Consider the following 15945-nt stretch of genomic DNA (forward strand, 5'->3'; position numbering starts at 1 on the left):
TGTAATTAAGGACTTAGAGATAGCTGCCAATGAGGACACTCCAACTCACAGCAATCCTGTGTACAACAGAATGAAACATCGCCTGGTCTTACGTCATCCCCATGATTGCTAGTCTGTTGGAGTCCAATGTTGCAGCCATGAGCCAGTTCATCACAACAAGGGTCTCCTTCGCCCTTGCTGGCACTCGCTTTACCAAACGTGATGTCTCTTCCAGCAGTTAATTTTCCTGATGACATGTACAAAGCAAGTGAGTTGAATAATATCCTTTTGTCATCCAAAGGTTTTCACTGGCAAATTTTCAGAAGTAAGTTGCCAAGTGCCACTGAAACTTGCCTAACATCGGTGACCCTGCTGGTATTTGAACTACTGGTGGCATAGCTTCCAACATCATAACAACCTGCATGCCACCATAATATGACTGACACACGCACACAAAAATCTTACACCAGAAAGTTTTCTGTAAATGTAGTTGGTAGTTCCAGTGGATTGTTTACTTGTTTTATAAGCATTTAATGAGACATGAAAGATGATCATTATTTTTATCAAAAGTTATTAACTGATGTATGAATGGTGCTATTCAGAGTACTCTATGAAGAAAATCAGATGTCAGGGTTGCTTATTTGTGATACTGTGTTAGGGTTAAGTAGAGAGAAAACCAAGACAGTTAATCTCTATAGAATCTTAGAGCCATCAAATTAATGTCATCGAACATTTTTATAACACTTCTACACTATTTTTTAACTTTTTGTTTGTGTGGTTAAGTTCTTTAAGTTAAATAGGGCCAATGCAGGTAGGTTCATTTTTATGCAGGCATTAATTGAAATGTATTGAGATTCAGTAAGCTATTCAAGGTCATATAGTGCATTAATTAGTATAGTCAACAAACCCTGAATCCAGAGCTCTTGACTCCTAGTTCAAGGAGTTGCCAATTAAGAATTTACCTTGCAGGAAAATTGTTTAAATCACCAGTCCTTTGTTAAGTGCCAATTTTATTCAAGGCATTGTGACATTAGTTTGAGAGAAAAATGAGAAAAATTAGTATTTGTCCAATAAGCTATGTTGTGTAGTGAAATACAAATAGTTGGCAAAGACTGTTTAAAACAATAGCATATTTATTAAATATGAAAACTAAGGGTGCTTTTGAAGGCTTATTAAGTAAATAGTTAAGAAGAGGATTTGGAGGATATAACCAAGCAAATTACCCAGTAACATGTGAAGAGAATGGCTCTGAGATTGTGGGGCTACATTTCTTAAAGGAAGTAGCATTTTATATTTACTTAAATATCATGACTGAGGCAGCCAGTTTGAGTAGGGTGGTTTAAAAAACGATTTTTAGTTAACAGAGAATTCTATATCATATAATAATAGAGATAGATGAGATTTTGGAGACTGTCTGGCCTATTCACTAATTTTACATCTAAGGAAACTGAGACCCAGAGTGATTCTGAATCACTTGTCCAAGGTTGGTCACAAAGCTAGATTGGACTGGAACTGACATTAGATCCCTTTCAGGTGTTTGGATATGGAAAAAACAAGGAACAGTGAAACATTGATAACAGAATCATAAAGGTGGCAAATTGTGGAACTGTATGGGCATGTAGAGTATAATTTTTGCAGAGATAATGATGTCCAGCAGTCTTTCAAAGAGGAATAAGAGAACTGCTGGGTAGTTTATGGTTTCTTGGACAGAGTCTCCAATTCCGTCCAATTAGTGCTGCCTTAGTTCAGCCTACCACTGTTTTACATCTTAATTTCTGCCACAACCTCTCGTTTTACACTCACCGAACTGCTCTTCATAGTGTGTTTCTGCCACTAGTGAGTTTTCTGTAACAAACTTTTAGGACTCCGCTGGGAATCAGCTCTTTCCGGAACCTTTGCTCTATTGCAACTCCTTACCTCTTGCTTCCCTGTTCTATCCATCACCTTCACCGTCCTCTCCCCCAGTTTGAATTCATTATCTTTCCTTCCTATTCTTCCTTTATAACTCCATGATACCATATGTGTTTCTCTGTTATAAAGCCTAGCACACTGTGGTGTAATCCTTCATGTGTTGGTCTCCCCAAGTAGACTATTAATTTTTTATTTTTAAGTTGTTTAATACTACTTTATTTAGGGATTCCATTTTTACTGTTCAATAGATTTTATTTATTTTCCATATGCCTTTTCACTCATTAGTTCATTGAGTTCTGAAGGATTACTCAGTGTCATCTTGATCAGCCAACCATCTTCATAACAGGATTTGTTAACATGCCCTGGATTTTCTGTAAGAGCTTCGTTAATTTCTGTTACTTCTCCTGATACAGGAGAATAGAATTCACTAACAGCTTTCGTACTTTCCAAAGCACCAAAATCATTTTGTTTGTTCAATTTTGTCCCTATTTCAGGAAGAACACAATAAATAACATCTCCCAAACTTCCTGTGCAATACCATTTTCTGTTGTTACCCATTAATATTTATGAATTTATGCACTAAGAGTAGAGCACAGCCTGTGTGCAGTGTCCACACAGTACCTGGGTCCCCTGTGCCATGGAAGGCAGGGTGTGCAGGGCGCTAAGAGATTATTAACTTCTTGAAGGTAAGGCCTACCTTGTGCATCTAGCTAGCACATTGTCTGAATGGGAAGAAGATTCTGATGAAATAGTTGTGATCCTGAATTCCTGGACAGTTGGTTGTATTTCTAGAAGCAAAAAGTTAAAGGTAAGCAAGAGCAAAGTAGACCTTACTGTTTGTATTCTTTTATGTAAAATTTGTATGAGTTACCTAAATACATAATGGAGTAGGCCCTTTGAAAATGTAAGCAACATAAAATTGGAAGTAATGTTTTCATAAAGAATTAAACTGAAACATCATTTGTGTTTTGTGTATCTTTTGGTTAGGTGCTGTGATTGTCTCCACGCCCCAGGACATTGCACTAATGGATGCACACAAGGGTGCTGAGATGTTTCGAAAAGTCCACGTGCCTGTAAGCATTCACAAAAATATGAAACTCTTTTAAATGAAGAATCAAATTGTTGAAAAAATTCAAGTTTTAATTTAGTTTTGTGCAGAAATCTGTATGAAAATATCATCAAAATTCTACTTCATCTTTCTGGTTACTTTAAAACACACATATTAGAAATCACATGAATACATGCTATATTAATTAAAAAGAATCTTAAAATATATTTCAGGGTTGAGTTTTCTGAAGAAGTACTATTTCTCTCAAATAATTACATCTATCACTGAAAAAATAAGAGTGTTTTAGGAAATAATTCAGGGACATAGACTTGAGTAGATCACCAGTGGTGAAACAGGTGAAAAAGAACTTTTTTCCTACTGTCTCCTACAATTTAACTCATGTATAGCCCACCTTTTTCTAAAAAGTAAGGCTTTTTCTATACAATATGGCCAAGTAAAACACATTAGAAATAAAACAAAGAATAATTAAAATCACTTCGTAAGTGAAATCAGTAAGCAAAATGTATGCCAGCAGCTTAAATTGTTAGAGCTAGGCCATGAATTTTTTAGCAGCCAAGAGTCAAACCAAACTGTCCATTTCTCCCAAAAAACGTTGGGTGCTCAGTAGAAACAGTGCTGAGACCTGAGAGGCATATGTCCCCTAGGTTGTCAGAAAGAGGAAACTGTGTATGCGGTGGACATGTCCTCATTACCTTCTTTAAAGTAAATAGAAGATTCCTTTTTCTATTGTGCATCAGCAAAAGCAAGTGGCATTGTGCCAGTATACAATTTAGAACAAGTATTTCAATGCAAGCCCAATGTGATATATACAACTTTGTACCATTTTAGTGGTCTGAGTTAATTTAGGGATAGATTTTAAAGTTTATCAAGCAGACCTTTTTGAACCTCAGCCCATTAGCTTCAGAATTAGCTTCAGAGGTCCCATGGTCCACACCCCAAAATTGTATGCTCAAGTTTGTTTTGGTGTAGAGAAAATTTATAACTTTCATCAGATTCTTCATTGAGATCATCACACAGGAAAAGAACCAACAATGGATGGATCTTAATGTTGTTTTGATTGTTGTCATATGCCATCAAGTCGACTCTGACTCATAGAGACCTTATTGTGTACAACAGAATGAAATACCACCTGGTCCTGTGCCAGCCTCATGATTCCTACTATATCTGAGTCCATGGCTGCAGCCACTTAGTCAACCCATCTTGTTGAAGGCCTTCCCCTTTTTCATTGACCCTTCATATTACCAAGCATGACATCCTTCTCCAGGGAATGATCCCATCTGACAACATGACCAGAGTAGGTGAGTCAAAGTCTGGCTATTCTTGCTTCCAAGGAACACTCTGGCTGCACTTCTTCTAGGACAGATTTGTTAGTTCTTTTAGCAGTCCACAGTACTTTCAGCATGCTTCACCAACACCACAACTCAAAAGCATCAACTCTTCTTCAGTCTCCCTTACTCATTGTCCAGCTCTAACATGCATATGAGGCAATTGAAAATACCATGGCTTGGGTTAGGTGCATCTTAGTGTTCAAGGAGACATCTTTGCTCTTCAGCATTTGAAAGAGGTCTTTTGCAACAGATTTGCCCAATGCATATACATCTTTTGATATCTTGACTGCTGCTTCCATTGGTGTTGATTGTGGAACCAAGTAAGAAGAAGTCTTTGACAACTTCAGTCTTTTCTCCATTTATCGTGATGCTGCTTATTGGTCCAGTTGTGAGGATTTTTGTTTTCTTTTTAGTGAGGTATAATCCATACTGCAAACTATAGTCTTTAATCTTCAGCAGTAAGTGCTCCAAGTCATCTTCACTTTCAGCAAGCAAGGTTTTGCCATTTTCATATCACAAGTTGTTAATGAGCCTTCCTCCAATCTTGATGCCCCATTATTCTTCATATAGTCCAGCTTCTTGGATTACTTGCTCAGCATACAAATTGAGTAAGTATGGTGAACGGATACAACCCTGACACACTCTCTTCCTAATTTTTAACCATGCAGTATCCCCTTGTTTGGTTCGAAGGACAGCCTCCTAGTCTATGTACAGGTTTCTCATGAGTACAGTCAAGTGTTCTGGAATTCCTATTCTTCTCAATGTTATCCACAATGTGTTATGATCCACACAATTGAATGCCTTGGCACAGTCAGTGAAACACAAGTAAACATCTTTCTGGTATTCTTTGCTTTGAGTCAAGATCTGTCTGACATCAACTATGATGTCCCTCACTCCACGTCCCCTTCTTAATCCAGCTTGCATTTCTGGAAGCTCTCTGTCAGTATACTGCTGCAACTGCTTTTGAATTATCTTCAGTAAGATTTTACTTGTGTGTGATGTCAATATTGTTCGATAATTCTGTGGGATCATCTTTCTTTAGAATGGGTACAAATATGGATCTCTTCCAGTCAGTTGGCCAGGTAGTTGTCTTCCAGATCTCTTGGGATAACTGAATGAGTGCCTCCAGCGGGGCATCCATTTGTTAAAACATCTCAATGGGTATTCCGTCAATCCCTGGAACCTTATTCTTCACTACTTCCTTCAGTGCAGCTTCGACTTCTTCCTTTAGTACTGTTGGTTCTTGATCATATGACACCTCCTGAAATGGATGAACATCAACCATTTCTTTTTGGTACAGTGATTCTGTGTATTCCTTCCATCTTCTTTTGATGTTTCCTGCATCATTGATTATTTTGCCCATAGTATGTTTCAGTATTGCAGCTCAAGGCTTGAACGTTTTCTTCACCTCTTTCAGCTTGAGAAATGCTGAGCGTGTTCTTCCCTTTTGGTTTTCTAACTCCATCTTTGCACATTTCATTATAATAGTTGACTTTGTCTTCTTAAGCCGCTCTTTGAAATCTTCTGTTCAGCTCTTTTATCTTGTCAATTCTTCCATTTCCTTTAGCTACTTTCCATTCAAGGGCAAGTTTTAGAGTCTCCTCTGACATCCATTTTGGTCTTTTCTTCTTTTCCTATCTTTTTAGTGACCTTTTGCTTTCTTCATGGATGATGTCCTTAATGTCATCCAACAATTCCTCTGGTTTTGGTCATTGGTTTCAATGCATCAAATCTATTCTTTAGATGGTCTCTGAATTCAGAAGGATATAATAAGCAAGGTCATATTTTGGCTCTCATGGACTTGTTTTAATTGTCTTCAGCTTTAGCTTGGACTTGTTTTATGAGCAACTGATGGTCTTTTCCACAATGCGCTCCTGGCCTTGTTTTGCCTGAAGTTATTGAGCTTCTACATCACCTCTTGCCACAGATGTAGTCAATCTGATTCCTGTGTACTGCATCTGGTAAAGTCCACGTGTATTGCTGCCATTTGTGTTGTTGAAAAATGGTATTTACAATGAATAAGTCATTGGTCTTGCAAAACTCTATCATGTGCTCTCCAGTGTCATTTCTATCACCAAGGCCATATTTTCTGACTACCGGTGATTCTTCTTTGTTTCCAACTTTTGCATTCCAGTCACCAGTGATAATTAATACATCTTGATTGCATGTTTGGTCAATTTCAGACTGCAGAAGTTGGTAAAAATCTTCAATTTCCTCATCTTTTGCTTTTCTGGTTGGTGTGTAAATTTGAATAATAGTAGTATTAATTGGTCTTCCTTTTACGCATATGGATATTAGCCTATCACTGACAGCATTGTACTTCAGGCTAGATCTTGATACATTCTTTGTGATGATGAATGCCACGCCATTCTTCAGTTTGTCATTCCTGGCATAGTAGATGATATTATCATCTGATTCAAAATCCATTAATAGACATCTGAAAATTATTATTAAAAAATATTAAATCTAGTATATTAATTAAATATATAATCTAGTATGTTAATTAATTAAATTATTAAATCTAGTATAGGAATATATAGGTTGAGATGATCTTCCTCAATAAATACCCCCAAGTGCAGCTCTTGCCATTCAGTGCAAAGCTGGGTACATTGACTAACTGTGGAGCTCTGGATTGGATAGACATACTTTTGTGAAAATTGAGAAGTCTGAAAAAGAGGACACCTGTATATTTTCCTTACAGTTGATCTGAGGTTATTCTCAGTAGCAGGATAAAAAATATGTTCAGATAGTATTTCATTTATTTACAGCTTTTACGTCTGAATAAATGAAAGATCAAAAATCCCTGTGTTGTGAATTTTAGCCTGGAAAAATTTAAAAACACTGATAATCAAGTACTCCCCTTAGACAGAATCAATAAAGCACCTACAACACTCCTAGCTTTGAAGTTCCCATTATGCCCTCCGAGAGAAACTATATATACAGATAATACATGCTGCGATGAGTAAGGTGACTTATTATATGGGATTTTAAGATGTAAATCAGCAAAAAGTTGGAGAGAAAGTTATCTGCCAGAAGTTAAGACACTGAGTTAGCAATAAGTAATCTATAATCCTCCTGTTAACAGAAATTAGGTCACAGGGTCTGTTAAGGTCATTTCAAGGTCAGGATAATAACCATTCCATCTACACTTAAGTGCTTAACTTCTCATTCTAAAAGTGGAAGTTGAGGCATGTGCATCAAAAACATCATAAAATCCTCGAGCAAAATTTCTAAAAGAGCTGGAGCCAGAACTTTCTCTCCCTCGCCCCCATCCTTCTTCTCAATTATGGTTTGGTATATAAAGAGATCATTTCAGATGATCCTGCCACTTGAAATGATCATTGTGATGGAGCAGGTCCTAAATTTGCTTTGCCATGTAGGAGTCTAATTTGACCATGAGTTGTCAAATTCGGCATATGTACCTTTCAGGCTTTGTTATTTGTTTATCTGTATCACTTGCCACTTTAAAAACTTGTTGCTGCCGAGTTGATTCTGACTCATAACCACCCTGTAGGACAGAGTAGATCTCTGCCTTCTAGGATTTCCAAGGCTGTAAATCTTTACAGAAGCAAACTGTCACATCTTTTTCCCCTGGAGCAATCAGCGAGTTCAAACTGCCCACCTTTCAGTTAGCAGCCAAATGCTTAACCAGTGCCTCACCAGGGCTCCTCACTTGATACTTACTTCTCTATAAATAAAGAGGGAAACAATTTCATACTCTTCGTCACACATTTTTCTCTAGCCTTTAAAGACAAGAGGGTGGAGTAGACATTCCTAATGGAGCATAATGGTTCTAGGAGTAAAGCCTGCTACAGACAGTACATAGAACTGTGCCTGGAACATTATAGGTCCTCAATAAATATTTGTTGAAGATGGAGTCTATGAAATACTGGACTGAGAAATTCAGACTTGCAAGTAGTTGACAAGTCAAAAAGAGCATATGGGTTAGATGAAGTACATCTGGTAAACTGTAGTCTTTGCAATTGGAGAGTGAAGAATTGACTTTTTAAAAAATGGCTATAATCTGCTTTGTAAAATTTTACCTGAATCACAATAACAAGTAAAAAAAAAATGACAATAGTTATTTTTATAAAAACAGTTATTAAAAAATAGACTACATCTACTCCTCACTTATCAACTATCTTGTTATCAAATATTTCACATTTGCAACAATAGTGAAAAGACTACTATCCTACTATACTGTGCATTAATGACACACATCTGGCAGTAGAGAATGCCAGGATCCCTGACTGACAGACTGCAGGTGCACGTAGAAAGGATGCTCATATTGCATAATATTTTTCACCTCCTGGGAGAAGGAGAGGGAGCATGGTTTTCCTGGACCACTGGGGTTTTGGGTGGAGTAGACGGGGTGCTGGAGTGAAGCCAGCAGAGATGAGAGGTGGCCCAGTGGGTCCTGGGTGCACATAGAGGGCTGAGTTTGGAGCAGCAGCATCCAGTGTCCAGATAGTGGGCTGCCCTCGAGATTAGGGAGGAAGCCAGACCATGGGATCTGGCCCCAGCTCCCAGCCCAGGGAAGGAGTAGAAGCGATGGGCTCTACTATGGTCAGACTATGGGCATTGGGGTACCCAGGAACTCCAGGACCCCATATCAGGTAACAGACACCTATGTAGCCCCTTACACTTCCTCGATGCCCCCTCCTGGGTGAGCACAGATGAGGATAGGGCAGGCTGCCTGGGCAGGGATGGGGTCACTGGGTGAGTGGCCAGCAGCATCTGTTTAAGGACAAGGGCAGAGGCCAGGCCTGACCATCGTGGCCTTGGAGGAAACTCTGGATTGCCAGTTTTCCAAGGAGTGTAGGTACAGAGGGGGCAAGGCTGTCCAGTGAGAGGTGGGGAATGCTCAGGTGAGGGGCCAGTGTGCACCCCCTTTTGGCACCCAGACCTTCCCACCTGATGACAGGAAGCCCCTTGCCCTAGAAAAAGCCATTAAGGACAATTTGGGGTCGTTGAAGAGATGAACTGGGGCCACCCATCTTGCAAATATGGTGAGGGTAGGAGAAAAAGGGGACTCCAGTGATGGGAAGAGGGTTGGCACTTTGGCTACACTGCCTCTGAAAGACTGGGTGGCCCTCCCCTGTGAGCAATGGTGGGGGCCCAGCTCTCCTGAGGTGATGTGAGGGATAGGGAGATAGTGGTGGTAGGTGACCTCAACATGGGCCCAGCAAGACGTTCACAATCCAGATGAGGTGAGATGATGTGGTCATCTTCCATTTTCGCATAACACTGATTTTCACATAGCCACTTAGTCTTTGGAACCTAATCATATTGGTAAGTGAGGAGTGGGTGTAGATTCAGATTCCTGATATAGAGAACTATATTAACTTTTATGAACTTAAAAAGATGAATGTAGCAGAACCATCTGTTCTTTATTTTGACTCTTAATCAAAAAGTATATTGAGAAACTTGAAAATTTAGCAACTATCTTTAATATTTAAGCATAACAAGGGCTGCTAATCTGGGGTTCATTGACAAGCTGCTTCATGAGATCAGGCAGTAGGGAATCTGTGAATTCTCTGATATTGTGGCTATGTGTGTGTTGTTAGGTATCACTGATGTGGCTCCAACTCATATCAACTCATATCGACCTTACATAGAGCAGAACAAAACATTCCCTAGTCCTGCACCATCCTCACAATTATCAGTATGTTTGAGCCTTTTGTTACTATTTATGTGCTATATATATATATATATGTGGGTTGTTGTTGTTGCTGTTAATTGCCATCAAGTTGACTCTGACTCATGGCAGCCCCATGTGTACAGAGTAGAACTGTTCCATAGGGTTTTCAAGGCTGTGACCTTTCAGAAGCAGATTTCCAGGCCTATCTTCCAAGGTGCCTCTGCATGGGTTTAACCACCAACCTTTTGGCTGGTAGTCCATAACCATTTGCATCAACTAGAAACTCCATTGTTTGAATCTGTTGTTACAGCAGCCACTGTGTCAGTCCATCTCATTGAGGGTCTTCTTTTTCACTAACTCTCTACTTCACCAAACTTAAGGGCCTTTCTCCAGTGATTGGTCCTTCCTGATGCATGTCCAAAGTAAGTGAGACAAAGTCTCACCATTATCCCTTCTAAGGAACATTTTGGCTCTATTTCCTTCAAGACAGATTGGTTAATTCTTCTGGAAGTCCATGTTCTTCGGCAGCACCACAACTCTAATAAATCAATTCTTCTTTGATCTTCCTTTTTCATTGTTCGGGTTTCACATACATAGGAGACTATAGAAAATATCATGGTTTCAGTCAGGCAGACTTTAGTCATCAAAGTAACAGTTGTGCATTTTAACGAGGTCATTTGCAGCACATCTTCCCAATGCAATACCTTGTTGGAATATACAGAGTCACTGTACAAATAAGAATCAGTTGATGTTCAGCTATTTCAGGAGGTAGCATATGATTAAGATAGAATGATATTGAAGGAGTAAGTCTGAGCTGCACTGAAGGTATTGGTGAAAAACAAGGCTCCAGGAATATACCATGGACTTTCAAAAGAGTGAACAAATCTGTCTTGGAAGAAGTATAGACAGAATGCTTCTTAGAAATGAGGATGGTGAGACTTTGTCTTATGTACTTTTTTCTTGTTATCATCAGGAGGAACTAATCCTTGGAAGACATCATGCTTGGTAAAGTAAAAGGTCAGCAAAAAGACCTTCAAAGAGAAGGATTGACACAGTGGCTGCAACCATGGGCTAAAACATACCAATAGTTGTGAGAATGGCGCAGGACTGGGCAGTGTTTTGCTCTATTATACACAGAGTCACTGAGTTGGAACCAGTTTGATGACACCTAACAAAAACAGCAGCACAGTGTTTGATTTCTTGACTCCTGTTTTCATGGGCATTGATTGTGGATCCAAAAATGAAATTCTTGACTACTTCAGTTTTTTTTTTTCCATTTATCATGATGTTTTCTGTTGGTTCAGTTGTAAGCATTTTTTGTTTATGTGCATAGGTACATTTTTGCCTGAGGAGAGAGAACCAATTACTATTTCTAAGAATCTCAGAAAAATCTATAAACAAGAAAACATTAAGAGTTATAAGTATTTATAGGTGATAAAAGAAGAGGTGTGAGAACTGATTATAGGAAACCTTTAAGGGGAGGAAAGAAAACTGAGTTTGAGCAGGCCAAGAAATAGATGAAACCCAAAGGAGAATGATGTTAGGCAAGAAAGAAATGTTACAGAATTGGAAGACAACAGAGAGTTAAGAAGTGTTTGAAGGTTAAAGGTTCTTAACAGTGTGTGGGAGAAGACTGAGAGAAAGGATTCAAAGGTCAGATTATCCTTGGGCAAGAAGGAGTGTCCCTCATTCCTCTGAGATTAGAAGTAAGAATGAAGGAACATGTTCTTGGTCAGCTAGGGTGGTGGACTTCAGGTGAGTGGATATGATATTAAGATATTTCCTACCCAATGACCTATATTTTCTATAAAGTAGGAAGAAAGGCTCCTGACCTGAGTGGGAGGGAATGATTGAATGGAAAACTTTAGAATTATAAAGGTTTAAAATTGTTATCAGGAAAGAAAAAATTGCTGGCTAAGGACAGTTCAAGGGAATGCCAAAAACTCTATGGTTCTTCCAGCTGAGGTATGAGAAAGACTATGAGTTTGTCATGGCACTGATTTACATGGCTGTGTGATTTTCTTTACTAGCTCTCAGTAGTCTGGATGTCACCGTTAGGAAGAGGTATGGTCACTCAGCCCAGGTTGGGACTAGGGAAGTATCACTGAAAGATAAAAGTTGAGGATATTAGAACTAGTACAGGGATTAGAGAGTGGAAGAGCTGTTTGTAATCAGAAAGTTAAGGTTGGAGCAGTTCTGAGTCATGACAAGGTCCAAGAGGTGGTCATCAGTGTGTGGGGCTAATGTAGAGTAGAAATGAAAGTCATTAGAACTGCATAATCCTTCTACTGGGAATTAATGGTTTCTCCTCTGACTATTTTGACATCTTGTGCCTTTAATATAGTGCTCTTTTTTCACCCTTATGTTTTAATTATTTACTTGCCTATCTTGGCTTCCACATTGCAAGAATTTTAAAATGAGATATAATGTCTTAATCATTTCTTTAGCCTACTGAGCCAGATAGGTGTTCATTAATGTTCAAGAGTGAATGAGTGAGAACTTTCCAACATTGAGCTCTGTTAGCAGTTGGACAGCCATGGTACAGCAACATTGTAAAGGGGATCTTTGCTATGAATGGAATGTAGATTTGATGACCTCTGATATCCCCCTGGCTTTTGAGAGCCTGGGATTCTAAGTAATAGTAAAATATTTGAAGTCAGAAAGTGTTTCATAAATGTGAAGGAGAAATGTTATGCTTTATTTATACCACTTTATTCTGTTTTTCCCCTGGTTTTTAGTATTGCTCTCTGCTTTTTTCTCTTTTGAAGTGCATTAGTTACCATGGAAACATTGATGCCATTGGAATTCATTGGTATGGACAGAGTTTAGTAATATATCTACAAGAACATTTTAAAATAAACTTAAATAATTTCTTAAAACTCAAGGAAGGAGGAGAAGAGATGAATTATTAAATCCTTTGTTCTCTTCCTGAAATACCAACTCTGCCAAATCCTTGACTATTTCAGTATTTGTAGATAGAGTAAGTTTAATAATAATGAAGTATTTTCATCTTACACACTTTTAATGATGAATACTTTGTGTTGTATCATTCTCATGCCCTTTTTTTGGGGGGGGGGCACTTTCTTTTGCAAGGGAGGTCCAGAGACATTGATCTGAAGGGTTTCCCCTGCCATTTGAATTTTGGAGCCACAGAGGTTGTCACTGTCCAGCCCTTCCTTCTTAGATAATCTCCTTTCCAGCTAATAAAAAGTATATTACAGTATATTTCTTTTTACTTCTGCACAAAGATATCATTTAATTAATTTGACTTCTGTGATAGTTATTAATTTATTTATTCCTCAAAGATAAATTAACTGATATTGAGTACCTTCTATAAGGAAAGGACAGTGTTTTAATTATCTTGTGCTTTTATGGTAGAAATACCACAAGTGGATGGTTTTAAAAAACAAATTTCTTTTCTCATAGTTTAGGAGTCTGAAATCAGGCTGTCAGCTCTAGTAGAAAGCTTTGTCTCTGTGTTGGCTCTGGAAGAAGATCCTTATCATTTCTGAGATTCTGCTCCTGGGCAGTCTTCATGTGGCTTGGCATCTTTTCTTCCCCCATTTCTACTTCTTTAGCTTGCTTGTTTACTCTCTTTTATATCTCAAAAGAGATTGACTTAAAACATACCCTCCACTAATCCTGCATCATTAACCAAACAAAGAAAACCCATTCCCAAATGGGATTATAACCAGAGGCATGTTGTTTTTGTTAGGTGTCTTTGAGTCAGTTTCCACTCACAGCAACTCTACATACAACAGAATGAAACACTGTCTGGACCGGTACCATCCTCACAATCATTGCCATGCTTGAGACCATCATCTTAACCACTGTGTCAATACACCTTGTTGACAGGCTTTCCCTTTTTCACTGACCCTCTGAAGGATATTATTCTCCACGGACTGGTTCTTTCTGTTAACATGACCAAAGTGTAAGAGATGAACTCTGGCCATTCTTGCTTCTTAGGAGCATTCTGGATATTATTCCTCCAAGACAGATTTGTTCATTCTTCCAAGAGTCTTTGATCTTCATCACTAAGTGCTTTAAGTCTTCTTCCTTTTCAGCAAAGAAGGTTGTGTCATCTGCATATCTCAGGTTGTTAATGAGTCTTCCTCCAATCCTGATACCACATTCTTCTTCATATAGTCCAGCTTCTCAGATTATTTGCTCAGCATATAGATTGAATAAGTATGGTAAAAGGATACAGCCCTGATGCACATCTTTCCTGATTTTAAACCATTCAGTATCCCTTTGTTCTATTCAAACAATTGCCACTTGATCTATGTAAAAGTCCTTCATGAGCACAATTAAGTGTTCCACAATTCCCATTCTTACAATGTTATCCATAATTTGTTATGACCCACACAGTAAATGCCTTTACATAGTCAATAAATCTATGTAACACCAACCAAAGTAACCACCTAATAATCCAAAATTTCACTTCCCAGGACGCTTCCTTCTTTCTTTTATGAAGTCCCATGCTTCTGTTAGTCTGGGGCCACAGCAACAAATCTCACTGCTTCTGACACCAACTGCCAAAGGGGCATGGAGTCTGCATCTTCTGACCTCCTCTAACCCCGCAAGAGGAAGACAGAATCACCATCAGTAACCCAAGACCTGTCCCTGAGAGGCCAGACATGCCACCTTTGGCACTGGCCTTGTTTTGACTGATGATATTTAGCTTCTCCATTGTCTCATTCCTCAGATGTAGTCAGTTTGATTCCTGTGTATTCCACCTGGCACGGTCCATGTGTATAGTCACTGTTTATGTTGCTGACAAAAGGTATTTTCAGTAAATAAGTTGTTGTTGTTGTTACTGTTATGTGCCGTCGAGTTGGACCCAACTCATAGCGACCCCTCTTTGGGTTTCCGAGGCAGTATCACTACCGATGTAGACTGCCCCATCTTCCTTCTGAGCAGTGGCTGGTGGGTTTGAACCACCAGCCTTCTGGTTAGCAGTCAAGTGCCTTAGGCACTATGCTACCAGAGCTCCTGAATAAATTGTTTGTCTTGCAAAATTCTATCATGCCATCTCTGGCATCACTTCTATCACCAAGACCATATTTTTCTACTACTAATACTGCTTCTTGGTTCCTAACTTTCACATCCCAATAACCAGTAATTATAAGTGCATCTAGATTGATGTTTGGTCAATTTCAGACTGCAGAAACTGGTTAAAAAAAAAAAAGAAAAGAAAACTTCAATTTCTTCATCTTTGCCATTAGCAGTTGGTGTGCAAATTTGAATAATAGTCATGTTATGTCATATTTGAATAATAGTCATGTGGTGGTTATGTTTGTATGTCAACTTGGCTAGGCCTGGTTGAGTGGCTGGGCAGCTGGATGTAGTATTCCCCTGATGAGACTGGTAATCAACTCCATGGTGGAATCTACTGTGAGCAGCTGAGTAGCTACCTTAGGGATTGTGGTCTGATTCCTGTATTTAAGCAGAAGCCTTGGGGAATGGTCTCTAGCTTATGGCACGCTTGAAGCCTGCATGTAGCTGAGTTGTTGTTCAACAGGCTGCCATGCTCTGCTGACCTTGGGACTTACAATGGACTCAAGTTAATGGCCTGCCGTGTGGTTTGGTAACATTGGGACTGTGCCTTTTTATTTGTCAACCTTGGGCTTCTCAGCTTCAGCAGCCAACAGCTGTCTGAGTGAAGAAACACTCTAGCTCCAGTGAGCCAGGAGCAGGAGGCAGAGCTGGACCCCAAGGTTGAGGGTCTTCCACTCAGCCCCTAGCGCCTGGCACTTTGAACTTGGACTTAAAGCCTTCAAACTGTAAGAGAATAAACTCCTGTTTGTTCAAGCCATCTCATTTGTGGTATATTCCTGTCAGAGTGGTACTAGGTAACCAGAATAGTCATATTAACTGGTCTGTCTTTATTTTTTTTTTTTTAATTGTGATTTGGGTGAAGATTTACAAAGCAAATTCACTTTCCATACAGCAGTTCACATATACTTTGTCTCATGTCATTGACCACAGTTTACCACAATACAATAGCTCCCCTCCCA

General features: G+C 39.0%; 1 protein-coding gene across 1 annotated transcript in view; it reads left to right on the top strand.

Moving 5' to 3' along the window:
• The first annotated feature begins 201 nt into the window (after positions 1-201).
• NUBPL (nucleotide binding protein like) overlaps positions 202-15945 on the top strand; it is a 43641-nt gene continuing 27897 nt past the window's right edge. The window contains exons 1-2 of the mRNA XM_007938585.1: positions 202-247; positions 2878-2963. Of these exons, the coding sequence (XP_007936776.1) occupies positions 202-247; positions 2878-2963 (132 nt within the window). The remainder of the gene's footprint in view (positions 248-2877; positions 2964-15945) is intronic.

Source organism: Orycteropus afer, unplaced genomic scaffold (assembly GCF_000298275.1).
Source record: "Orycteropus afer afer isolate SDZICR_OR568_19922 unplaced genomic scaffold, OryAfe1.0 scaffold00051, whole genome shotgun sequence".
Taxonomy (NCBI): domain Eukaryota; kingdom Metazoa; phylum Chordata; class Mammalia; order Tubulidentata; family Orycteropodidae; genus Orycteropus; species Orycteropus afer.